Here is a 26,610-nt window from a genome sequence, read left to right as displayed (position 1 = left end):
TACTCACAGAGCCCTTAGGGAAGTCAGCCACTAAGCACATGCAGCCCCGGCACTGATGAAGTACTCCTGGCCACCGCACAACACAACACACGGCAGTGAACGCCACACAAGGCAAACACCGCCTAGGAAACTGAGGCCAGAGAAGCGTCAATCCCGGTTGACATTAGCGAACGAACTGAAGCTTGGCAGCCGGCGCGGTAGGTCTGGGGCTCCCCCCTCCCCCTCCCGGGGTGGGGAGGGCTGCGCGGACGATCGGCGTGGCAGTAAAGTGTGATGTTTGCTTGTTTGCTAATTTCCTTGGGATTGTAGGGAGTTTTCTACCTCTCTGTTCGGTTTTTGTTGTAGTTTCTTACCATGTGGGGTTTGTTTTTTTACGCCTACCTTTCTGGGTGCCATCGACCGGGGTTTGCACCCAGAAAGGTAGGCATAACAAAACAAACCCCACACGGTAAAAACTAAAACAAAAAAACAAACAGAGAGGTAGAAACTCCCTATAATCCCAAGGAAACAAGCAAACAAGCAAACATCACACTTTACTGCCGCGACAATCGTCCGCGCAGCCCTCCCCGCCCCGAGAGGGGGAGGGGGGACCATGGACCTACCGCGCCGGCTGCCTAGCATCAGTTTGGAAGCTAAGCTTCAACCAACGCGAAAAAAACGCTGACCGGTGCGAGAGAGGGTTGCCAGGGAGCCTCCGGGGCTCACCCAGAAAATGGCTTTACATTACATTCAACACTGGTTTTCTGTGGGGAGCCCCTACGGCTCCAAGGATCTTCATACCCAAAGAGAAGGAAAAGAAAGGGCTGACCCGGGAGGCGGCCGCCACAAACTCCACAAAGCGAAGCCAAGACAACAGGCTGCAACCTGCGACCCAAGGCAACAAGAACGCACAGGAGCAGACGCACATAAAGAACCTGTGCAATCCTCAAATCCCTGCGCCCGAAATGAGCCCTAGACGTCACCAAGACAGCAGCAAAAGCTGCAAACGTCCGAACAGCATGGGCGCAAGGATAGACCGCAGGCTGGAAGACTTAAAAACTCTGAGGATGACCTGGGAGACCTGAGCCTTGAAGCAAGGAACGAGGGGAACCGGATCAACCCAAAGCGCATCTCCAGACACGGTACGCAGGTAACGGCAAAAAAGTGCAACCGGACAATGAAGGACACACCCCTGGCCGAACCAATCAAGCATCAATAACCCAAGAACCCCTCCAGAAAACAGCCGTCTCGACCATCGCCAGGACAGAGAGAGGCTGCAAATGTACAAACCTACCACCAGTACCAAAGAGCAGAAACCTGAACCAAAGGGGCTACCACAAACTGAGGAGATGATAAGAAGGCCCCCTAATCAAGGACCAGGACGGCTCAGGCGACGCATGAGCAGGCCGGAGGTGAAACAAAACACGAGAAAGTGTACAAAACGGGACAGATGTGACGTCCACCCCGAACGAAAGCCGGAGCGGCTCTGCCAGCGCCGCACAAAATGAGGCGACTGTAAGAAACATCAAAACTGTAGTCCTGAAAACCCAAGAAAGGACAAGACAACCCGATGCGAAAGAAAAGACAACCCGATGCGAAAGAGAAGACAACCCGATGCGAAAGAGAAGACAACCAGATGCGAAAGAGAAGACAACCGGATGCGAAAGAGAAGACATCCTACAAAGAGCAAGAAAAAGTGCATAGAAACACCAGGAAATGTCATACTGTCGCCGAGACAAAGCTCGCAGGTGGGACACCACAACAAAGCCACCTTATCACCACAGAGATGGTGATACCCGCATCAAAATACCAGACACGAAGAGCCGTGGAGAAAGCCGAACCAGTCTCGTACAGGACCGGTCCGACCTGCCGAAAGAGGCGGAGCCACGGGAAAACGCCCTGGGTTCAGACACCTATCAAGCAGCATCTGAAAGTAAAGCTGGGCCGGCCACAAAGGGACCATAAAGACTACTCTCGTGGCAATGGGCTCCAACCGAGCCAGAACCCAAAGCAACAGCTGGACTGGGAGAAGAGGAACAGGTACCCCCACCTCGACCAGTCCTGCCGAAAGACATCCACCGTGAATGCCTTGCAGGCGGGTAAGGGCACCACATAAAATGGGCGACGCCTAGATCACGCCGACTCGAAGACATCCACGGCCAGGAGTCCATACGTCCAGCAGAGTCAACGAAACGAGTCGGCGACGACTGGCCAATCCACGAACCGAGGAATGAATCGAGACAGCTGTCCGCCAGGACGCAGGACACACCCCGGACATGAACCTCACGGTTAGCCAAACCCTGAGAATCCAGCACACGAGCCACTCTAAGGTACCAACCCCAAAGGTCAAACACCTAAGAGATACCCTGTGGTTCCGGCAAAGAACCGCCAGAGAACGGTCCGAATGCAGCTGAATGGTAGAGCACTGAGTGACCCAAACCCTCCGAAGCGCAAACCAGACAGCCACGAACTCCCGAACCGTGCTGTTAGCCCGACAGACGGACAGACCCTACCATCCCTGGCCAACCTGGTGAGCACTGGTCACAAAGCCCCAGCTGAGAGATGACCCGTCCGTGAACACATCGAGCGAAGGCTCGGGGAGGTGCCAAGGCATGGAACCCCGAAAACCCCAAAGAGGAAGTTGGTGATGCAGCACCAACACAAGATCCCCGGAGGAACGAACCCAACGATTGCAAGAGAGGCGGAAGGGGAGTCTCCGAAGGAACCAAACAGACGCCGAAGCCAAACCTGACCCTACGGGCAGACCAGCACGTCGAAGTTCAGACTCCCGCACAACTGCTCGAGCAACCGCCGAGCAGCCCAGGACCCCCCTCATGAACAGCTGAAGGCGGGACCACAGCCGCAGTAACACTTCTGGAGGGAAAGACAAGGAGTGGCCCAAGAGCTCTAAACAAGACACAGCCAGGTCCGAACCCGGGACGGAAACAAATGGAACGGCTTCCAGATCACCAGGAAACCAAACCCGGCGATCTGGAAAGAACCACACCCCTGGCGAGCAGACAAGCGGACCGACTGGGAGCCCACACCAGCCAGTCGTCGAGGTAGGCCAGACACTGAATCCCAAGCAGACTTAGACAGGGCACCAATATCCGGTAAAGATGCGTAAATACACCAAGTGCCAATTACAAAATAGGGAAGGCAACAAAAGCGGTAAGCCTGAAGACCCACCACCAATGGTGCTAATCCCGGAAAACTGGAGAGGAATGTGCCAGGAATTGACCTGGAGGTCCAGGGCCACCATCCAGGCACCCAGCCCCAACAGAAGCCGTACAGGAGACAACTGTCCTCCGATGAGAGCATAGAATCCAGGGCGCAGACTCAAGAAGTCCAGAAGAACCGCAGATTTGACAGACCCATGTCTGCATAGAGCAGACGGGAACCCTAGAAGGATGGGATGGATCGACCACGTCCAATAAACCCATGAAGATGACATGACGAAGCGCAGGGGAAGAAGCCCACCCCGCCAGCCCTGAACCCCCCAAAGGGGAAGAAGCCGTCCATCGCCGCCACCAGAGGTCGGAAGACAACCAAAAGCGTCCACTAACTGCGGGACCATGCAAGAGTTAGCAGAGCAATCTGCTACCCAGCGCCTCGTAAACAGAGAAGGGAACAGAGCCACTTCCAAAAGAAAAAGTATATATACACAAATACACATATATACATATACATTATGTATATACACCTACACATACATATACATATACACATACACATACACACAAGCTCATATGTCCCCTGAAGCTTATATCAAGAGGATAACATCAGCAGCATATGCCAGGTTGGCGAACATAAGAATGGCCTTTAGAAACTTGTGTAAGGAATCTTTCAGAATCTTTCATTATATACCACATATGTCAGACCAATCCTGGAGTATGCAGCTCCAGCATGGAGTCCATATCTAGTCAAGCATAAGACTAAACTGGAAAAGGTTCAAAGGTTTGCCACCAGACTAGTACCCAAGCTGAGAATTATGAGCTACGAATAGAGACTACGGGAATTAAACCTCACTTCGTTGGAAGACAGAAGAGTTAGGGGGACATGATCACGACATTCAAGATTCTCAAGGGAATCAACAGGGTAGATAAAGACAGGCTATTTAACACAAGGGGCACATGCACTAGGGGACACAGGTGGAAACTGAGTGCCCAAATGAGCCACAGAGATATTAGAAAGAACTTTTTTAGTGTCAGAGTGGTTGACAAATGGAATGCATTAGGAAGTAATGTGGTGGAGGCAGACTCCATACACAGTTTCAAGTGTAGATATGATAGAGCCCAATAGACTCAGGAACCTGTACACCTGTTGATTGACGGTTGAGAGGCGGGACCAGAGAGCCAGAGCTCAACCCTCGTAAGCACAACTAGATGAGTACAAAGTATGTTACACACATGTGCGTATGCACATACACATGTGCACACACACACACACAGTGTACACATGTATATGCACATGTGAACACACACAAATACACGTGAAAAGAAAATTACAAGCCGCCGACCTGTGGGCAGAGAGCACCACGCTGGCCAGGTGAGGTAGGCACAAAACTGCATCAAAAGGCCCACCTCGACAGCAAAACCCCAAAGTCTCAGCACGGCCACAACACGTGCCAAGACCCAAAAAGATCAGTCTGCAAGCCAGGAAGACCCCGGAACCCCAGAAGGCAGAACCGGGTCTCACACGAAAAAACAAAGCCCCCTGAACCCACAGAGGGGGGCCCAAGAGGAAGAAACCTCCAGAACGAAACCAAAGAACCCAAAGGAACCTGGAATCGAACCTGGGGGAGCCCAAACCACCACATTTGCCGGCAGAAATACACCACAGAAAGGCAAAGCACAGCCCCAGACAGAACCCCCCGGGAAACGGTCAAAACAGACCAAAAACCGAGGGACAAGGTGTGGGAGCAAGCATAACAGACAGGGACACTGAGCCCAAACCCAAGGGCCCAGATACAAAACAGACAAAACGGAAAACCCCGTGTAAAATCAATACAGGCATACCTCAGTTTAAGAGTTTAATTGGTTCCTGGAGACGCCTCGTATTCCGAAAACTCGCATTCCGAAGCTAATTTCCCCATAAGAAATAAAGGGAAATGAATTAATCCGTTCCTGACTACCCCAAAAACCCCACATCAAACTAAATTTTTATACCTAATTCATCTAAATAAACCTACAAAACTATGTTCAAGTTATTACATACCTTGCTGTTGAATGCTGTAGGCGTATGGAAGATGGTGAGGAGGTGGGAGGAAGAGAGGTGTTACTGTTTGGAAGGGGAGTCCCCTTCCATTATCACATCAGGCAGTGAGGACTTCACTGGTATGCACACTCTGCCACATTTTGCCTGCATACCACTAGGACTTGCTTGTTTTACTAAGAATTTGTCTAAAGACACTTGTTTTTCTTTACATTTTAACACTTGTCTGTAGTAAGACATCACATTATCATTTAAAAGGTCAATGCAACGGCCTGCTACAGCTTTATCTGGGTGAGTTTTTTCAACAAAACTTTGCAGTTCTTCCCATACTTCACACATTTTCTTAATCAAGAAGGGACATCCTCTACTGCCTCTACTCACAGCTATTTTCTTAGGTTGAACCTTACCAATGGCTTTCTTGAGATCCATGGCAAGATATATAATGACAACTTTTATGCTCAAATGGCCAAAAAAACGATAAAAAACTGTAAATCCTTGTGAAGAATTCAGGTGGGATAGTCACTGGACACGAGACACTGGTAAACTGAGGCGCGATCGCCATGCCACCACGCGCCAGTCGGCCTGTACACGTATCAACAAACTCGCGTTCCGAGGTAACCCTCGCCTTCCGAGACATATTTTCCGAGGAAATCCTGCTCGTCTTCCGAAAAACTCGCATACAGGGACACTCGCATTCCGAGGTACCACTGTACTCAAACGTTCCCAGAGGAACAGGAAATGGGCAGAAAATACCAGAAAAGCAAAGAAACGACAACAGGAGAATAAAACCCCTGAAAACGGTTTAAAACTCACCCAAGACGCTCGCTTGCACACCCAGGCGCATGTAAACAAACCGCAACACCGCCCTGGTGACCACGCCGGGAAACCGGCTGAAGAAAATGGCCACCAGAACAGAGGTCTGTGACTGACGCAAAACATACGAAAACACGTCAGCGAAAGTGGGAAGCAAGCAGACTGGATGGGCAAAAAACTCAGCCCAGAAGCAGAAAACCCAGGCAGGGGCAAACTGCCCCAGAACTGCTACCAGGCATTTCCCACAGCCCCGGGAATCCACAACAGAGGCCCCGGGGCAGAGCCGTCCTCCAAGCCCTCCGCACTTAAACAAAAGGAAGAGTCCATGGGAAAGGTAGCAAGAAAGGGCGGCTGGTAAGACCCAGAAGCCTTGGCAGGAGGAACAGGCTCGAAAACCTCCGTCCCCAACCCGAACGGGGCAGCCCCCGAAAACCGTCAGAGTCTCGGCCCCAACTAAACCCTGCCCCAACCCCGAAACCCGCAGACGTTCCGGAGCCGGGAACAGGGAGGGAAAGGGGCAAACAACACCTAACCAAAACGGGGCGGCCCCAGGGCATCCGAGTGGGAAACCAACCTAGCGTGTTGCAGCAACCTAACCTAGCTTGCAACATGGATGCCGCCTGTACTCTGAACAGTAATAACATCAGGAGAGTACTGGAGAACAAGCAGAGAATCTCTCTCGCAAGACTCCGGGTCAAGTTGTCAGTGACCCAACAGGCAGCATGATGGAGGTAAAAGTGGCGACTGTCACCCGGAGACAAGGGCACAGCAACCAACGATCCTGTACAAGACGGGTTGGGACCCGGAAGACACATTCAATGGCCCACCGAGCCCCGACAGGGGTTTCTAGGGCCCGTAGGGGTAACAACTACGGGAAGCCTGGGCAAAGTGTTGCTAACTGGTTAAACACCCAAAATTAACAAGGGGTAGAGTATAACACTGAAAACCCCTGCGACGTGTACAATTACGAGGGCCTAGCAGAGGGCCACCAAACACTACCAGTGAAACTATAGCCACACTAGGCAGATCCCCACCAGGCAAAAGAAAAGAAAAACAAAAGAAAAACCCCGCAAAAGTGCACCGTCTCCAGATGCAACAGGAACCGGTCGCCGCTTAGGTGGCAGGCCGCGCAACACCCTGATGCCCTAACCAGTACAATACCAGTCCCTACCCAGAGCCAAACAAGGGCCCCAAGCCCCAGCTGACCCCAAGGGCGAGGCAAATGCCGAGCAGCAAGAACATCTATGGGAATGGTTCCCGAATACCCCAGGAAAGATAACCCTGTTACGCAGGGGCAACACTCACAGGTCGCTTAGGGAAGTAAGCCCCTAAGCGCATGCAGCCCCGGCACTGATGAGGTACTCCTGGCCACCGCACAACACAACACACGGCAGTGAATGCCACACAAGGCAAACACCGCCTAGGAAACTGAGGCCAGAGAAGCGTCTATCCCGGTTGACATTAGCTTACGAACTGATGCTAGGCAGCCGGCGCGGTAGGTCCAGGGCTTCCCCCTCCCCCTCTCGGGGCGGGGAGGGCTGGGCGGACGATCGGCGCGGCAGTAAAGTGTGATATTTGCTTGTTTGCTTGTTTCATGGGGTTGTAGGGAGTTTCTACCTCTCTTGTTCGTTTTTTTGTTTTAGTTTTTACCATGTGGGGTTTGTTTTGTTATGCCTACCTTTCTTAGTGCAAACCCCGGTTGATGTCAGATAAGGAAAACCCCAACCACAAGGGGGATTTCCAGGGCCATTGCTCCCTGAAACCTCTCTGAAGGGGCCAGGTTCAGGCGCTGGTCCCTGGTAGGTCTGAACTCCTTAGCTAATGTCCCGATCTAATATAACATACATTAGCCCAATAAGCTCCAGGGAGCCATAGGGGCTCCCCACAGAGACTACCACTTACCCCAAGGTAAACAAGGGCAAAAGCCCCCCCCCCCCCCCAAAAAAAAACACTTGGGGTGGTCAATGGCCAACAGCAAAAGACCAACAGAGCTAGACCCAAGGTGACTTGTGGCAGAGAACCCCCAAGCCCCTAGGGCAGTACTTACAGGGCACTTAGGGAAGTAGGGAAGGGAACCCTAAGGGAATACAGCCCGAGTACCTGAGTATATTACTCCCGGCTCGCACTCCACCATAAAAGCAGTACTGAACCAAAGCACAGCACAAAAAGAATCTGGAGCTGGAGCCACTTGACCGCTGCACCTCATACCAGCCGATGTACTGGGGTGTGGATTGCTGGTGCAGGGATCTGGGGCTCCCCTTTCCCCCTCCCGGGGATGGGGGTAGCTGTGCAGACATGCGGCACAGCTCGTGTGGCGTCATGCTTGTTTGCTCATTTTCCTTTGGGGAGTTCTGTCCACTCGTTTCTCTATTTTCGTCGTTTTTAACCAGAATAGGAGTTTGTTTTAAGGCGCCTACCCTTCTGGGTGCCTGTCCCAGTCGATGGCAGATATAGAATGCTCCAAAATCACATATGCAATTCTATAAGCCATTGCTCCTCGTGCCTCTCTGAGGGGGCCAGGTACTGACTCGTGGTCCCCAGTAGGCCTAGAACTCCACCCAATTCAACTGGTGCCAAAGTGAGGGATAATCATATTAGCTCCGGGGAGCTGTAGGGACTTCCCCTAGAAATGCTACATTTATGAGCATTATTGAATCCAATCAAGCAAAATCACATAATTTTTTCAACAAACTGACGAGAGGAGGAGGAGGAGGGCGGTTGGTGGGCCACTGGTGATAGGGGAAAGGGTGGAGGGGCTGGCCGCTGGTAGTCAGGTACGGGAAAGGACGGGGGGGAGACTTTTAGTATGTCGGCAGCAAAGGGGGAGGGGGGAGTGACGGCCAGACTGGCAGGCTTCAGGGCCATACCAGGCCTCGGGTCAGACCTCAGACCAGGCCTCAGGCCACACCTCAGACCAGACCTCAGACCAGGCCCTCAGGCCAGACCTTGGGCAAGACCTCAGACCAGGCCTCAGACCAGGCCTCAGACCCGACCTCAGACCAGACCTCAGGCCAGGTCTCGGGCAAGACCAGACCAGGCCTCGGGCAAGACCAGACCAGGCCTCGGGCCAGACCAGGACTCAGGCCAGACCTCAGACCAGGCCTCGGGCCAGGCCTCAGGCCAGACAAGGTTTCAGGTCAGACCTCAGACCAGAGCTCAGACCAGGCCTCGGGCCAGATCTCAGACCAGGCCTCAGGCCAGACCCAGACCTCAGACCAGACCTCGGACCAGGCCTCAAGCCAGACCAGACCAAGCCTCAAGCCAGACCTCAGAACAGGCCTTGGACTCAGACCTTGACCAGACTCAGACAATGTTGACTGCGTAGAGGCTAGCTGCCTCCTTACCCCCCCCCCCACCCAATACATCCCCTTACCACTGACACCACCATTTATCACAAATTCTTCATTTTGACTACGGAATATAGAAGAGTGGTGTGTTACAAGCCACTGAAATGGTAAAATTTTCTCTCCTAAATTTGTCAAAAGCAGCAAGTGAGTTTAGTATCGAGGTAAGCAAGTGGTACAGCAGTCAGTTGCGGCCAGACATGGTGGATGCGTCTCCACTCACCCTCCTCTGATGCCTTTCCACCTCCATAATACATCCCCTCACCACTGACACCACCATTCATTATGAATTCTTCATTTTGACTATGGAAAATGATAGAGCTGTTCGTTACAAACAACTGAAATGGTAACATTTTCTCAGCTAATTTGGTGAAAGGGAGACAGTGAGTGTAGCATCGAAGCACCAGTAACACATTGCCAATTAGATGATAACTTAGGCCAGAGCTCTTCATTGACACAACCTGCCACCCCTGAAAATACCTTCCACCATTGACAAAACCTGCCTTCCCTGACACCACTATTACTCAGTCTTCCCTGACAACTTCCACCACTGACAACCTGCCTCCCATGAGAATAACTTACACCACATGCCCCCCTAACAATAAACCCTAACTACTGACACCACTTGCCCCCTGACAACTCTCACCGATGACCCCAGACACCATTTTATCATCCTTCAACCATTTCTCCATAGAAACAATGGGTAAGCATAATTAAACACCCCCGGAAGCTCCTCGGAGCTTTACCAGGCTGATATGCTAATGTCAGAATTTGGCATCAGTCATGTGTATGGAGTTCTAGGGCCTACCGTGGACCACGGCCAGAACCTGGCCTCCTCAGAGAGGCAAGGGGACAAATGGCCTATAAAAACTCCCCTGTGGTTGGAAGCATTCTATGTCTACCATCGACCAGGTCAAGCATCCAGAAAGGTAAGCATTCAAAAACAAACCCCTATTCTGGTGAAAATTGCTACCTAAAGCCGAACTAGAGGATAGAACTCCTCAACAGAAAACAAGCAAACTAGTATGACGTCATACGTCACCGCGCCGCTGTCTGCGCAGCTCCCCCCTCCCCGGGAGGGGGAAGGGGGAGCCCCAGACCTCCCACGCCGGCTATCCACCCATCAATTCTGAGGCTGGATGTCAAAACACGCGAAAAACCGCCGACCGGAGGGAGGGAGGGTTGCCGGGGAGCCTCCGGGTCTCACCCAGAAAATGGCGTTTCATTACATTCAACGCTGGTTTTCTGGAGGGAGCCCCGTCGGCTCCCCGGAGCTAACTACCCACAGAGGAAGGTCAAAGGGACGGAACCGGGAGGCGGACACCATGCACCCCCCACGGAAGCGAGACAACCGGCAGCAAACGCCAACCCAAGGCGCCACAGCCCCGAAAAGTCCCAGGAACAACACGAGAACAACGAGCAGCAAAAACCATGCCCGAAAGACCGCAAGGACACGTCGCCCAGACGGCAGCGAGAGCAGCGAAGCCACGAACGCCACGGCACGAGGGAAGAACACAGGCAGCTTAGCCGCAAGAACACAGCTGACAACCCGGGACACCATCACCCGTGAACCGGGAAGAACAGAACCGGAGCAATGCAAAACACGCTCCGGACCCAGACGCCGTGGCATGCAAACAACAGGGGAGGGCCGCCACTGAACACAAAACAGGACACACCCCCGGCCCGACCAACAAAGCACCAACAAACCCTGGAACCCTCCAGAACGCAGCAGCCCCACCCCGCGCCAGAAAAGATGGAGACTGCTGCCACCGACAACCAAAACGCTAAAAACGAAGGAGCAAGAAAACTCAGCGACCCGACCCCCAGAGGCAAATGCCAAAAAGAAAAAAAAGAGCCGACAAAAACCATACCGAAACCGAAAGGGCAATACCAACCGAGGAGAAGACAGAGCACGCTGACCAGAGACCAGGACGGTGCAAACGGCGCACGAACAGGCCGGAGGTGAAACGACGCACGAGACAGCTTACTAACGGTGCAGAAGCAACACCAAGACCCAAAGCAAGCCGAAGCGGCTCCGCCAGCGCCGCACGAAAAGAGGAGACAGTATGTGGCAAGACGACGGCCCCAACCCCCACCAGAAAACCAAGCTGAGAGTAAACCAAGCTAACAAGAGTAACCACCTAAGAAGGGACAGGAAAAGAAAGGACCGCCAAAATATCCCATACTGCCGCCAAGAGAAGCACGCAGGTGGGACACCTACCACGAAGCCACCCGACCACCAACCGGAGGCGAGACCGCGAGGCAGAACATAAGCAGCCCCGACAAGGCCCCTCCGAGCCCAGGAAAAGGCGGAGCCGCGGGAAGATCTCAGGCGCGACCACCGAAACCCAGGCGGCACAAGGAGATGGAACGTCTGCCAAACAGAAAAACTCCCCAAAGCAAGCAAGCAAGCAGGAGTTCAGAAATGACGGGCCCGACGCGAGACATGACTCCAAAAAACCAACCGGCAGGGCAAGCCAGGAAACCAAAGAAGGCAGAAGGGTTGCCGCCAGAACAGTACCCGAAACAAGGGGTACGAACAACTGCAATAGACCGAGACAAAGAAGCACACCACAGGACACAGGCTGAAAAATGCCCAAGAAGCCCAGGAACACACGCAGAACACCCCTGCTGCAGAGGAGGCAGGAAGAAAGAGCAGAAGCACAAAAACCCCAGGAAAACAACCAGGGGTGGACAATCAGGCAGGGACAAAACCCCAACGCACATGAGAGAGCCAAAACAGATACCCGAAGACCACGAAAAACAACAAGCAAACCCCCATACGCAAACCCCAGGCACAAAACAGCAAAGTGCCACACCACAACCGGACACAGGAACAAGGACACGCCACCGCGAAACACAGTACCAATGCACACATGCAGTAGCAGCAACAGGCACCACCACAACATGCAACATGTAACCAGCAACTCCCTTCTGCAAAGGCAGAGAACGGAGCAGGCAGACCCCAGACAGGGCCAACGGAGACACGACAAAACCCAGCAGGCCCAGAAACCTGCACACCAGGCGACCAATGGCGGAGAAACCCCACTCGATACCTGTTGGATGGGGTACTGGGAGCTCATTTACACCCCGAGGCCAGGCTAGACCGGCCAGAGGGTGGCCCACCAGGCAGCTGCTTGGAGCGGCCCGCAGGCCCACATACCCCCCACAACCAGGATGGGCCGGAACATCTATTCGAAAACAGGCTAGTGTGCCCTGGAAGTCCACGGACGTACCAGCAATAAGGCTTATGCTCGCAAGTAGGTCGTGTAACAACCGCAGACCTCTGATGGTTATACAGTGTTCCCCAATTGTGCCTATAGCACCACTGCACTCCACTGGTACTATCCCGCAAATTCTACCAGATAGGCGGGACCCAAGAGCCAGAGCTCAACCCTGCAAGCACAGCCAGGAGCCTTACCAGGTGAGTACAGAACCAACCCCACAACCCCCACACCTCACAACATTAAAAAAGGAGGGTCCCCTGAATGACTCCAGCATGGGTTGGACATGCACATGAGGGGGACAGGAAGGGGTGATAAAGGGACAGTCACTGGTGTGCGAACGGTCTCAGTCGTACAAAAATATACCGAAATAAAGACAGGTATATAAACACCGCCGCATCCAGCGTCCGGCCAAAAGACGCCAGACCGCAGAAACTCACCTGGCGAATGGTGGCACGAACTTGACACGACTCAACCGTGCCCAGAAGAACTTGGGAGCACCGCCAGGTGAAGACGCCAGAGCCGGACCCTGCCGGACCTGCAGGAGAGCAGGGAGAGGCGAAGGAGGCGGTCCACACCCATGACACAGGGAAAACCGCGGTGTCCTCCCCACAACTGGGAACCAGGACACCCCCGGCACGAAGGGGCACATACCGCAGCCAGGGAGAAGAACGAGAGGCGAAGCACTGTAGCAAAAAAGGGCGCAAAACACCAGCACTGAAACACCGCCCAGACCAAAACAAACTCCATGGCACATGCGCATAACACGCTGGCCGAACCGCACACCCTCCCTGCGGGAAGGCGCCAGCCAGGACTACTGCACGAGAAAAGTAGCCAAAAGAGGAAGCAGGAACAATAAAACCGGCCAAAGAAGCAAAGAGCCCAAAAAGGAACCCAACCGGGCGACAAGTAGCCCAACCGGGCGACAAGCAGCCCTACCGGGCGACAGGCAGCCCAACAGGGCGACAGGCAGCCCAACAGGGCGACAAGCAGCCCAACAGGGCGACAAGCAGCCCAACAGGGCGACAAGTAGCCCAACAGGGCGACAAGCAGCCCAACAGGGCGACAAGCAGCCCAACAGGGCGACAAGCAGCCCAACAGGGCGACAAGCAGCCCAACAGGGCGACAAGCAGCCCAACAGGGCGACAAGCAGCCCAACAGGGCGACAAGTAGCCCAACAGGGCGACAAGTAGCCCAACAGGGCGACAAGTAGCCCAACAGGGCGACAAGTAGCCCAACAGGGCGACAAGTAGCCCAACAGGGCGACAAGTACGAGGAGCCGACAGACATTCCAATAATGCGGGAAGTAGCGAAAAACCTTCCCGTACCCTCGAGAACACAGAAGCCAACACTAGTCCCGAAGGCGCAGGCGCACCCAAGATCAGAAGTCACGCAGAACCCCATTGAACGGGGAAACATGACCAAAACACCGTCCCAAAAAGGGGTGGGAGGAAACATCCACCCACAGGACGAAACCAACCGACTCAAAGGCCAAGGAACCGAGCCCGGGGAGGGGCCGACGTCCAACAGCACGTACGGCGAGTGGGGAGGAAAGACCCCACTCCGCGTAACCACAAGCCCCGCCTAGAGGGGGATAAAACCCCCCACGGGGTCTAACGGGGCCAAGGCCCCCCCAAGTCAGCCCCTCCCCAGCCCCGGGAACCTACATGACAGGCCCCGGGGCCGAGCCGTTCCCCCAAAGCCCCGGCCGTACCAGAAAACCGGGGCAGCCGTGAAAACACTAAGGAAGGGAGCCCACTGGCAGACTCATACAACACAGCTGGAGGAACAGGCTCAAATGCCCCCGTCACTACCCCGGAAGGGGAATTCCCCGAGACTGCCCGAGTCTCAACACCACCAAAAACCCCGCCCCGAACCTACAGACGGTAAGGAACCGGATGCAGGCAGGAAGGGTGATCCAGGGGAAAGACAAGGGGGCGTGGATGGAACCGAAGCAACCAACACCCCCAAGCCCCAAAACGAACCAAAATGGGGCAGCCCCGGGGCTCCTGGGGAGTAAACCACAAGAACGTTACCACCACCAAGGCTCAAGTGCAACGCCCCTGCTGTCCGCACCCGCTTAGTCAGCACAACTGGGAAACCGAGCCACAACAAGCAACCAAACTTGCAGGACTCCGGGTCGAAGGTGTCACGAACCCCACAGGCAGCAGACGGAGGCAAAACAGAGAGTTACCCAGAGACAAAGGGTGAGAGCAACCCTCAAACTCGTTGGAAGCGAGGGGGGATTCTGGGGTCACATCCATCGGACCTGCGCGCCCCCAGGGGTTTCCCAGGGTCCCGAGCGTTTACTATAAGAGGACTCGTGCTCAGGTAATCCCAGGCAGGGTACTGCTAACCGGCACCCAAAGCTACCAAACAACTTTCTAAGAGCTGAACCCCCGGGACATGTACACTCACGGGGACCTAGCAGGGGGTACCACCAGAAAATACTCAGAACACAAGGGACACAAGGGGCAAGAACGAAGGCAGACCCTCACCAGGTTGATAAACAAAAAGAAAAAGAAAACCCCGCAAGAGGATAGCGTACCCAAGCAGAACAGAGCCGGCCGCCATGATTGGTAAAGACAAGCTGCACAGTACCCTGCGCCCCACCAGTGCAAAAAGTGCCCCTTACTCTAAGGCGAACAAGGAAGACAGAACACCCGAGCACACAAAGAGCGGCCAAAAACCAAGCAGTAAACGGCCTAGCAGGGGCAGAACCCAAGGAACTTGTGGAAGGTGGCCCCAAGCCCCAAGGGCAGTACTTACAGGGCACCTAGGGAAGGGAACCCTAGGCGCATGCAGCCCGAGTACTGGAGAATCACTCCCGGCTCACGCACCACCTAGAAAACAGACACCACACTCTAGGTACAGTGCTGAAACAACCACTGGAGCCGGAGCACATAACCGGTGCCTATAGCATCAGCCGAAGAACTGATGGGTGGATAGCCAGCGTGGGAGGTCTGGGGCTCCCCCTTTCCCCTACCGGGGAGGGGGGAGCTGCGCAGACAGCAGCGCGGTGACATATGACGTCATACTAGTTTGCTTGTTTTCTGTTGAGGAGTTCTATCCTTTAGTTCGGCTTTAGGTAGCAATTTTCACCAGAATAGGGGTTTGTTTTGGAATGCTTAGCTTTCTGGATGCTTGACCCAGTCGATGGCAGACACAGAATACTTCCAACCACAAGGAGGTTTCTATAGACCATTGCTCCCCTTGCCTCTCTGAGGGGGCCAGGTTCTGGCCGTGGTCCCCGGTAGGCCCTAGAACTCCATACACATGACTGATGCCAAAATCTGACATTAGCATATCAGCCTGGTAAAGCTCTGGGGAGCCGACGGGGCTCCCCCCAGAAAGATAGGATAAAAATAAACCAGTAATATTTCTTTCCTGACCCCTTCCAAATACAGTACTATATAGTCATAATGGCTTGGTGCTTTCCCTTGATATTTCCCTTCCCTCTTCCCAGAAAGGGGTCAAATTCACTCAGCAGCTTTAGTATACCTAAATAGTTGCCATTTTTTGCTGACCCAATAATCTGATTTTCTCCATGAAATGGCAAACCTCTAGAGGCAAGAAAGCAAATTACAGAAACCATACGTGTCAACACTTTATGCCAATACAGTATTCCTGCTCTGAGTGATGTTGCTCAAGTAATAAAGAATCTACACTTCCAGTTTCTTTATGCCTGATCAAATATGCTGTCATATACTTTTGATGTTCTCCATTTTCATGTTTTACAATAATACTGCTGTGCTTCCAGTCATTGAACCCCAATGTAGCAAAGGGAGATGCTTTCTTGGACAACAGGCGACATACAAAGAGAGAACATACGACCTTAGGATGGTAAATACAGCCATTCACTTTTTACATACTTGCCATTCTACAGTTCACGTTTGAACACATTGTTTGACAAATACCGTGCCTTCATATTCTCTACTCCAGCTGTTTTATACACACTGCAGCGTGAGTCTGAAAGGTTGCCATCGTGATTCTGACGTGATGAGGGCCCACTACGAATCCAAAAATTTATTATGTTAGTATCATTAATGTTCTATAACCCTGGATCTGTCTCTTGGATTGCAAACTCCTTACTGTTACAGATTGGGGTATTTTCCCTCGTAAAATGTCATCAGCAGCTGCAACAGGCAATGACGCTATGTCTGCTGAAACTAGATGATTGGTAGCAGGAATGGATGTATAAGTGGATGCTATATCTAAAGGAACACTACTAGTGGCTGAGATTGCAGGGGTGTATTTCAGCATGGTTTGAGTGGCTGTCGTTGCACCTGTGTTTAGCCACGATGTTAATTTTGGAAGTTTCCAATTTTCTCCTCTGCAGCTCTCTTCCTCTTCTGTGCTCCACTGAGAACATTACATTTCATTTCTGCTGAAAGGGTTATTCATGCAGGCACCTGACAGCTGTGTGGACAGCGCTTCGGATTTGTAGTGCTGAGGTTCCAGGTTCGATCTCCGGTGGAGGCGAAGACAAATGGGCAAAATGTTTCTTTCACCCTGATGCCCCTGTTACCTAGCAGTATATAGGTACCTGGGAGTTAGACAGCTGCTACGGGCTGCTTCCTGGGGGGGTGTAACAAAAAGGAGGCCTGGTCGAGGACCGGGCCTCGGGAACGCTAAGCCCCGAAATCATCTCAAGATAACCTCAAGATAGATAGATAACCTGGAAATATATATCTTAAATATTCAGTATTTAGTCCCATACCAGGATGAAGGGTTATATTATATAAGTGTGCTTGCAACAAGACCCAAATATTTAAACATTCTGCTTCCATAATGAACATGTCCTATACTCATGGGGCTGCGGGCAAGTGTGCATCGAGCCCATGTGGTAAGACGGCTCTGAAGCTTGCTCAACTTGTTTAACTAAATGAATTGTGGGGTTCAGTCCCTCAGCCTATTATGTGTAACCCTCTGTAACCCTCTCCACTGCTGCCAACAGGAAGGTATGGGGTGCATTATAAATGAACTAAACTAACAAGCAATTTTAAAGTTCATGGATACAAGAAGAGACCTCAGCTCTCCGATTATGATGATTTTTTTGCAGTTTACACAAACAACATTTCACAAATTAAAGAGATATGGTAGGAGACGCTTAAATCACCATGAAACTTTTTAAAAGCTAACTGAAGTGTTCCTCCACCATGTAACTCTGGACCCTCAACATCTTGGCTTCAAGCATCAGTTTCCACTTTCTCCCTAAATTACCATCATACTCGCCTAACCTTATATCCAGGAATATCTGAACCCTTGATGAGTGCACTTATTATGTACTGCATGTGACATTATTTCTCTCTTCTATACACTATTATCATGTCTTTAGTTAAAAGTATTTAGTGAACTTGGGTAGCAAAATCATGTATTTTTGTATTTGAAATGTACATTATGTGGATGTGAGGGGTACCTTACCTTGAGGTTACCTTGAGGTGCTTCCAGGGCTTAGCGTCCCCGCGGCCCGGTCGTCGACCAGGCCTCCTGGTTGCCGGACTGATCAACCAGGCTGTTGGACGCGGCTGCTCGCAGCCTGACGTACGAGTCACAGCCTGGTTGATCAGGTATCCTTTGGAGGTGCTTATCCAGTTCTCTCTTGAACACTGTGAGGGGTCGGCCAGTTATGCCCCTTATGTGTAGTGGAAGCGAAGGTAACCTAGATATCATGACAAATCAGGTTCTTTGACTGAGTTTGGACCCGAGCAGTTCAGAAAGAGTGACAACCTCATTATTCTTCATTAAATTGTGCAGGACTTACCTTGATATGCTCTCCAGAGGAGAGTACAGCACGGACAGCCTTACGACAATGATTGAGCCAACCTATGTCATGAAGACCATGGCGAGTGTCGGTAAGAAATCTCCAAACTTCATTCTGTTTCTTGTGCATAGAACGAATAGGTTTTATAGGAATATAATCTCTTGGAGCTGGATACTGACTGAAGAGAGGAGGCTGGAAAAATGTAAAATTCAAGCAATTAATTTTATGTTTAATTTTTTTTTTACTATTTGAAATTATTTGAAATTATTTGAATTTATTTTACATTTCTAATTAATTGGAATTAAATTATATGCAGTATTCCATTTGTTACTTTTAATATTATCAAATAAATGTAATCAACTAAATGAAGCTTCATTCATTATCTCCAAATGTTTTTGCTTCTTCACAGTCAAGGTTCCCCTAGTCAACGAATTAACATTTCCCGTCACCAGGCACCTCTGACTACCTTCGCCCACTGGTAGCCAGGACCAGGATCTTGCCCCCTCAGAAAGGTGGAGAAGCAGGTGAAAATCAGATATCAACCAACAACTCTCAAAATATGCCCCAAAAAAGTCAAAAGGTATTCATAAAATACTCCAAAACACTATTTGAGATATATTTGGTAATAACCTATCTCTAACCAAAACAATCAACCCACTTTGCCAACAACCCCAATGCCACAATATGGTAACACCAACCCTCCATGGCTGTGATAAGGTGCACTTACTATTTATCTTCCTATCAGTCCCCGTGGTGCAGTGGTAAAGCACTCACCCAGTGCCTTGGCCTGGGTTCATATCCTGGCCGGGGAGGATTGACAAGGTGCCAATCCTTAACTGCAGCCTCTGTTCACCCAGCAGTGAATGGGTACCTGGTTGTTAAACTATTTGGCGGGCCGTATTCCGGATAAAATTAGGATTAACCCTTAAGTTGTGCAACCCATCATATGATGTGTTGAGTGACTTGCTATAAAATGCGCATCCCATCATGTGATGTATTGGAGTACTACGTAAGATTTAAACAGCCCGCAGATACACGGGGGTTCACCTCACTTTCATCAGGGCTCTTGTAAACAGACGCCATTTAAAAAAAAAAATCTTGGGCCAAATTCCCGGGTGTGAGGGGCCTCAGTATTGAGTGAGCCACCAAGCCTGACGCACGCAGCAAGAGCTCACAGCACTGCTGTTCAGCTTGTGACCACAGCATCGCCTAAAAATGCCATAATATATATGTTCATGCTATTATTTAGCGATGATATTATTACAGAAGACCCCTGACTGTGATAAAAATGACCAGGATTCTGATAATAGCAGGATTGTTGTGATAATTAGCGCTGTAGTGGGAGGAGTAATCTTGGTGAGGAGGGAGGTAGCATTGTCTGCTGACTCTGAGTGACCACCTTTAACAGTCTGGACTCACTATACCAGCTTAGTTGTTCGCTATGGTGAACAAAACATGCAGATACTTATATACAACGTCTGTATATAAAAGCAAAAACAGTATGGGAAGAGGAGAATGGTGGAGAGTCAGGTGAGGTGATGGAGAATGTAGCAGCCAGTGGCGGGCTGCCACTGCCACTCAGCATACCAACTTAGTGGTTCGTTATGGTGAACACAAATGTAGATACTTATATATAGAGTGTATATACAGTGTAATAACAGCAAAAGGAGTGTGGGGGAGAAGCCATTTTGGTGATGGGGGGTGGCAACATCTGCATGATTTGTCATGTTGGTAGGGATGGCCACTATGCTCTTCGAGCATTATACCGGCTTAGTTGAACAGTTATTGTGAACAAAACATGTAGATACATATATATAACATCTGTATATAGGGTAAATAACACAACAAACAGTATTGTTTGGGGTGAAATTTTAGTGCGTCTGACTCTGAATGTGTGAGGGAGGCAGCCACCAGCTGACTGTGTGTAGCGACATCTCTTAGTGCCTGAACTAACTAAATCAGCTAAGTTGTACAGTTGTGGTGAACAAAACATGTAGATACTTATATATAATGTCTGTATATAGTGAATAAAAGCAAAAACAGTATTGTGGGAGAAGAATGTGGGTGAGTCAGGTGAGTTGAGGGAGGGAGGAAGTGGCAGCCAGTGGCGGACTGCCACTGGCTGCCACTGCCACTACCGCTCAGCATACCAACTTAGTGGTTCGTTATGGTGAACACAAATGTAGATACTTATATATAAAGTCTGCATATAGTGAATAAAAGCAAAAACAGTATGGTGGGAGGAGAATGTGGGCGAGTGATGCATTAAGGGAGTGAGTGGCAGAGAGTGGCTGGCTGGTGTGTGGCGGTCACTCCTCGTTGCTTTTTAACTCATAATACCAAGTAATGTGGTTCGTTATGGTGAACAAAACATGCATATACTTATATATAACCTGTGTATATAGTGTAAAAACTGACAAATTATTTGTTCACTGTTTGATGAACATAATAATTGAATCAACAATATGCACAACATAATTTTGAGTACAGCGATGATCACTCATTTATTATATAAATATATCACACTACACACTATTGAATAATATTACAGCAAAAACCAGTGTCGAATGTAATGAAATGCCATTTTCTGGGTGAGTCCCAGAGGCTCCCTGGAGCTATCCATGGCTGATATGGATACCCTAACTATTTTGGCATCAGTCGATGTGGGTGGAGTTCTAGCCTACCGGAAACCACGAGCCAGAACCTGGCCCCCTCACAGAGGCAAGGGGAGCAATGGCCCATAGAAATGCACATGTGATTTGGAGCATTGTGTATCTGCCATCGACCGGGACAGGCACCCAGAAAGGTAAGCGCCACAAAACAAACCCCTATTCTGGTTAACAGCGAAAATTGACAAACGAGTGGATAGAACTCCCCCAGGAAAACGAACTAACAAGCATGACGTCACATGAGCCGCGCCGCATGTTTGCGCAGCTCCCCCCCTCCCCAGGAGGGGGAAGGGGAAGCCCCAGACCCACGAGCCGTCGATCCCCGCCCCAGTTCTGAGGCTGGATATCAAAACCACGAAAAAAATGCGACCGGAGGGCGGGAGTGTGCCGGGAAGCCTTCAGGACTCACCCAGAAAATGGCGTTTCATTACATTCAACGCTGGTTTTCTGGGGGGAGCCCCTACGGCTCCCCGGAGCTACTTCACCAAAGACTACCTAAGAAAACAAGGGGACATACATGGGAGGCGGTCGGTGAACCACTCCTCAACACAAAGTCGAGACAACAACCCAAGGACCCATCCGGAAAGCAGCAGGCACATCATACGCGAGAATGAGGGAGAACCGATACAGGTGAAAAAACCTATGACCACGACCATAGGAGCCAAAACCCACTGCGCCTGAGAAGAGCATGAAGCTCTGCCACACGACCCCCAGAGGCCAATGCCAACATAAAAAGAGAGCGGAGGCAAAGCAAACCTGACCCCAAGGAGCCACAACCACCAAGGAGAAGAAAAACAGGAGAGCACCCTGTCCAAAGACCAGGACGGCACAGGAAGTGCATAAGCAGGCCGGAGATGAAACAATGCACGAGACAGCCTGCAAAACGGCACAGAAGGAACTTCGATAACGAAAGCTAGCAGCAGAAACCAAGGTGCCAGACCCAGGAATGGCCCCAAGTGCCTCTACATCCTCCGCAAGCCAATCCTATGACAGCCCAAGGAGGGAAAAGAAAACGCAGGACCAAAACCAAAATGCCACAAGCGTGCAGGTCCACCGCCACAAGTGCAGCCGACAGGGAAGGAACCTGCATAAGGAGCCGCCCCGCACCAACATCCCGCAGAAGGGCAGCAGCGAAAAGACTCATTAAGAGGAGCAAAATCGCCCCCAGGAAAACGAGTAGCGTCGAGACAGCGCGAAGAGAAGAGATATGCACAAAGAACAAGAAGGCCAAACACCCAGAAGCTGCCGGAATAGGACCCACAAGCCCTAGAAAGGACCGGAGGGAAGCTCAACCGAATGACGACAGACGTACCACACAATGGGAAGGAGCAAAACTGTCCCAAACCTTCGAGAACAAAAAGAAGCAAACACAAAGACGAAGCACAAAAACCCCGTCGCACCCGAGACCAAAAGTCATGCAGAAACCCCAAGAAGAGGGGGACATGACGGAGAAGGCCCGTACCGGAAAAAAGGGGCGAAGACCGTAGAAAAGCACCCACCGACAGGACGGAAACAACGGCACAATGGACAGGAAACTGAGCCCAGGGAGGGGCCAACGCCCACAAAGCACGTGCGGAGAGGGGGAACGGAAAAACCCCACACCACCAAACCGCAAGCCCCGCCCAGAGGGGTAGAAATACCCCGGCGAGACCAACGGGGCCTGAGGCCCCTCACGTTAGCCACACCCCAGCCCCGGGAACCCACCCTGCAGGCCCCGAGGCCGAGCTGTCCCCTCAAAGCCCCAGCGTCAAGAAAAACCCCGGGGCAGCCGTGAAAAACACTAAGGAAGGGAGCCCACTAGGCTCTGGAACTTAAAATGAAATCGGAGGATAGGCGAGGGGCGAGACGAAGACCCCAAGCTCATCCCCAGCCAGTACAACAAGGCGAGGACAAGACAGAGAATCCAAGGAACATGGAAAAACCAGGCCCAGCACAGCAAGACCGGAAAGGAAGGAGGGGCCCCAGAGGGAGTACGGAAGGGCCGAACATAATGCCACAACCAACCCCGACATGCAGCTGCAGTACCAAAACAGCAGCAAAACGTCACCACACTCCCCGAGGAAGCGACAGAGAAGATAGATAAATCGTACACGAGTGGCACACAAGGGGACACAGGCAGAAACCGAGCACCACAGGGTCGGTAGAAGAAACGTGTGCAGTGTAACAGGCAATCGAAGGAACACATTAGGCAGCCCAACTTGGGCTGACCCCATACACAGCCCCAAGAGCAGAGACGAGAGAGCCCATGAAGCACAGAATCCGCTCGACAGGAAAACGACAGGGAAGAGGCGGAACCAAAGAGCCAGAACCCAATCCTGCAAGCACAAGGAGGCGAGCACAAAACACCCTCGACACAGGAAAACGTACCACCGAACAGGCACCTCCACCGTTGCACTGCGGAACAAGGTGGAGGCGGGGCCCCGAACGCAAGCAAGGTTAGACAAGCATAGAAGAGGGGCAGGAGTACAGGCAGGAGCCGCCTTGGAAGGGCCAAGAGGCCACCCGCAGACACCCGTGAATCGAGGAAGGAATCAGGTGGAGAGAAGAAGAGCTGCCCAGTATGGGCTAATAGCCCTGCAGGAGGCACCTCGGGTGATATGGTCCACGTTCTCAAGTACGTATGTACACCCATTCCTACTTCTAAAAACAAAAACAGCGTCAGGACGAAGGAGACGCCAGACCGCACCAACTCACCTGCAGAACATAGGCGCTGAAGGGCCATGATGCCAGCTTTCGAGTCCGTAGTTGCCGGAGGCGGCCAGGGCGCCCATGCTGGAGAGGAGGGGAGTGGCGAAGGAGGCTCCCCACCCTAGAACGCAGGGAAAAACCTCGTGACTTCCCCACAGCGGCACCCCAGAACACCCCCAAAGCAACGGGGCACAGATTGGATTAAGAAAAGAGCGAGAGGCGAAGCGCCCCCCCCCCCCCCCCGAGAGAAAATGGATGCAGAACACGTGTGCACACCGCCCCGGAACCAAAACAAACTCCCACGGCACATGCGCAGGACGCGAAAGAAAAGTAGCCCAACAAGGCGAGAAGTAGCCCATCTGGCTACAAGGAGCCCAACAAGGCGAGAAGTAGCCCAACTGGTGACAGTAGCCCAAACTGCTACAAGGAGCCCAAACGGCTACAAGGAGCCCAACAGCGACAAGGAGCCCAAAACGGCTACAAGGAGCCCAAAATGACGACAAGGAGCGCAAACGGCAACAAAGGAGCCCAAACGGCTACAAGGAGCCCAAACTGCTACAAAGGAGCCCAAACGGCTACAAGGAGCCCAATCTGGCCAGAACAGAAGGAGCCAGTATGGAGGCAAACTACGGGACACGCAGGAGGTAAGCCGCAAAGGCCAACCACAGCGCAGGCGAAGAGATGTGGTTACCCGAAAACCTCCGGAAGACGGAACCGAAGAAATCACAGGGACATGGAACCGAACCTGGGGAGGAGCAGAACCCAAGCCCAAATCGTACGCAGAGGGGGGAAAGAAAACTCCACTCCTAGCAACAGTAAGCCCCGCTCAAAAGGCCGGAAATCCAGGCAGGGCGCAATGAACCCCAAGGTCCCCAAGGCCGCTCCTCCCCTAACCCCGGGAGCCTCTACACCAGGCCCCCGGGGCCGAGTCGACCTCCAAAGCCCCGGTCCCACAAGAAAAAGCCAGGGCAGCCGAGAAGAGCTAGAAGAGAAGGGGCCCACTAGTCAGACCCCGGAGCATCGACCGGAGGAACAGACTCGAATGCCTCCGCAGCTACCCCGGACGGGGCAACCCCCGAAACTGCCCAAGTCATAGAACCTCTAACCCCCACCCCGACCCCGAAGCCTGCAGATGCGTAGGGGCCGGAAGCAGGAGGGGGAGAAACAAAGGGGGCGTGGAAGAACCAAGGCCGAAGCGACCAAAACCCCCAAGTCTGGGTCCCTACACAAGCGGGGCAGCATCGGGGCGTCCGGGAAAGCGACAAACCTGAGCGCGTTGCAACATCCTACCCTGCAACGTGTGAGCTGCCTGCACCCACGGGAATTCATCAGCAGACTGGGTGAATGGAGTCACGAACAAGCAACCAAGCTCGCAGGACTCAGGGTCGAATGTGTCACCGACCCAACAGGCAGCATGACGGAGGCAAAAACAAGGAGAGTCACCCTGAGACAAAGGGACAGAGCAACCCTCAACTCGCACAAAGCGAGAGGGGACGCAAGGGTCTCCACTATCGGACCGAGAGCCCCCAGGGGGTTTCCCAGGGCCCCTAGACTGGGTCTGCTAAGGGTTTATCCTAGGCAGGGCACTGCTAACCGGCGCCCCAAACTACCAAGCACACTGCTAAAACTGAACCCACGGGACGTGTCCACCCGTGAGGACGAAGCAGGGGGTGCCACCACACAAATGAACCTAATATAAGGGGGGGGACACAAGGCAGACCCCCCCTACCAGGCAAAAACAAAGATAAAAGAAAAACCACACAAGTGGACAACGTACCCAGAGGGAACAGAGCTGGCCGCTGTCAAAGGTGAAAACTAGCTACGCAGTACCCTGCGCCCCACCAGTGCTATAACTACCACTTACCCCAAGGTAAACAAGGGAGTAAAACCCCCAAACACTTGGGGCAGCCAAACGCCAAGCAGTGAAAAGCCAACAGAGGTAGACCCAAGGTGACTTGTGGAAGGCAACCCCAAGCCCCAAGGGCGGTACTTACAGGGCACTCAGGGAAGGTGACCCTAAGCACATGCAGCCCGAGTACTGAGAATACTACTCGCAGCTCACATGACCACCGTAAGAGCAGCACTGCAAACAAGTCACAGCACTGAGACAAGACTGGAGCTGGAGCCACACGACCGTGCATTATCCCATCAGCCAAGGAACTGAGGATCGCCGGTGCGGGGGATCTGGGGCTCTCCCTTCCCCCTCCCGGGGAGGGGGGAGCTGCGCAGAAATGCGGCTCGCGTGACGTCATGCTTGTTAGTTCGTTTTCCTGGGGGAGTTCTGTCCACTCGCCTGTCGATTTTTGTTGTTAACCAGAATAGGGGTTTGTTTTGTGGCGCTTACTTTCTGGGTGCCTGTCCCGGTCAATGGCAGATATAGAATGCTCCAAATCACATGTGCATTTCTATGGGCCATTGCTTCCCGTGCCTCTCTGAGGGGGGCCAGGTTCTGACTCGTGGTCCCCGGTAGGCCTAGAACTCCACCCACATCGACTGATGCAAAATAGTTAGGGTATCCATATCAGCCATGGATAACTCCAGGGAGCCGTAGGGGCTCCCCCAGAAAACCAGAGTTGAATGTAATGAAACGCCATTTTCTGGGTGAGCCCTGGAGGCTCCCTGGAGCTTATCGGGCTAATGTATGTTATATTAGACCGGGACATTAGCTAAGGAGTTCAGACCTACCAGGAACCAGCGCCAGAACCTGGGGCCCCTTCAGACAGGTTTCAGGGAGCAATGGCCCTGGAAAACCCCCTTGTGGTTGGGGTTTTCCTTATTTGCCATCGACCGAGGTTAGGCACCCAGAAAGGTAGGCATAACAAAACAAAACCCACATGGTATAAAACTAAAACAGAAAACTGAACAGAAAGGTAGAAACTCCCTACAATCCCAAGGAAACAAGCAAACATCACAAT

The 26,610-nt window shown here is 52.1% G+C and overlaps 1 protein-coding gene across 1 annotated transcript in view; it reads right to left on the bottom strand.

The window, feature by feature from the left end:
• The window catches only part of LOC123745439 (protein broad-minded), a 244,144-nt gene that overhangs the window by 98,448 nt on the left and 119,086 nt on the right, over window positions 1-26,610 (bottom strand). The window contains exon 5 of the mRNA XM_069300871.1: window positions 18,339-18,530. Within this exon, the coding sequence (XP_069156972.1) occupies window positions 18,339-18,530 (192 nt within the window). The remainder of the gene's footprint in view (window positions 1-18,338; window positions 18,531-26,610) is intronic.

This window comes from Procambarus clarkii, chromosome 44, assembly GCF_040958095.1.
Source record: "Procambarus clarkii isolate CNS0578487 chromosome 44, FALCON_Pclarkii_2.0, whole genome shotgun sequence".
NCBI classification, from domain to species: domain Eukaryota; kingdom Metazoa; phylum Arthropoda; class Malacostraca; order Decapoda; family Cambaridae; genus Procambarus; species Procambarus clarkii.
The sequence above is the reverse complement of the archived record's forward strand: the minus strand, read 5'-3'. Positions and strand labels throughout refer to the sequence as shown.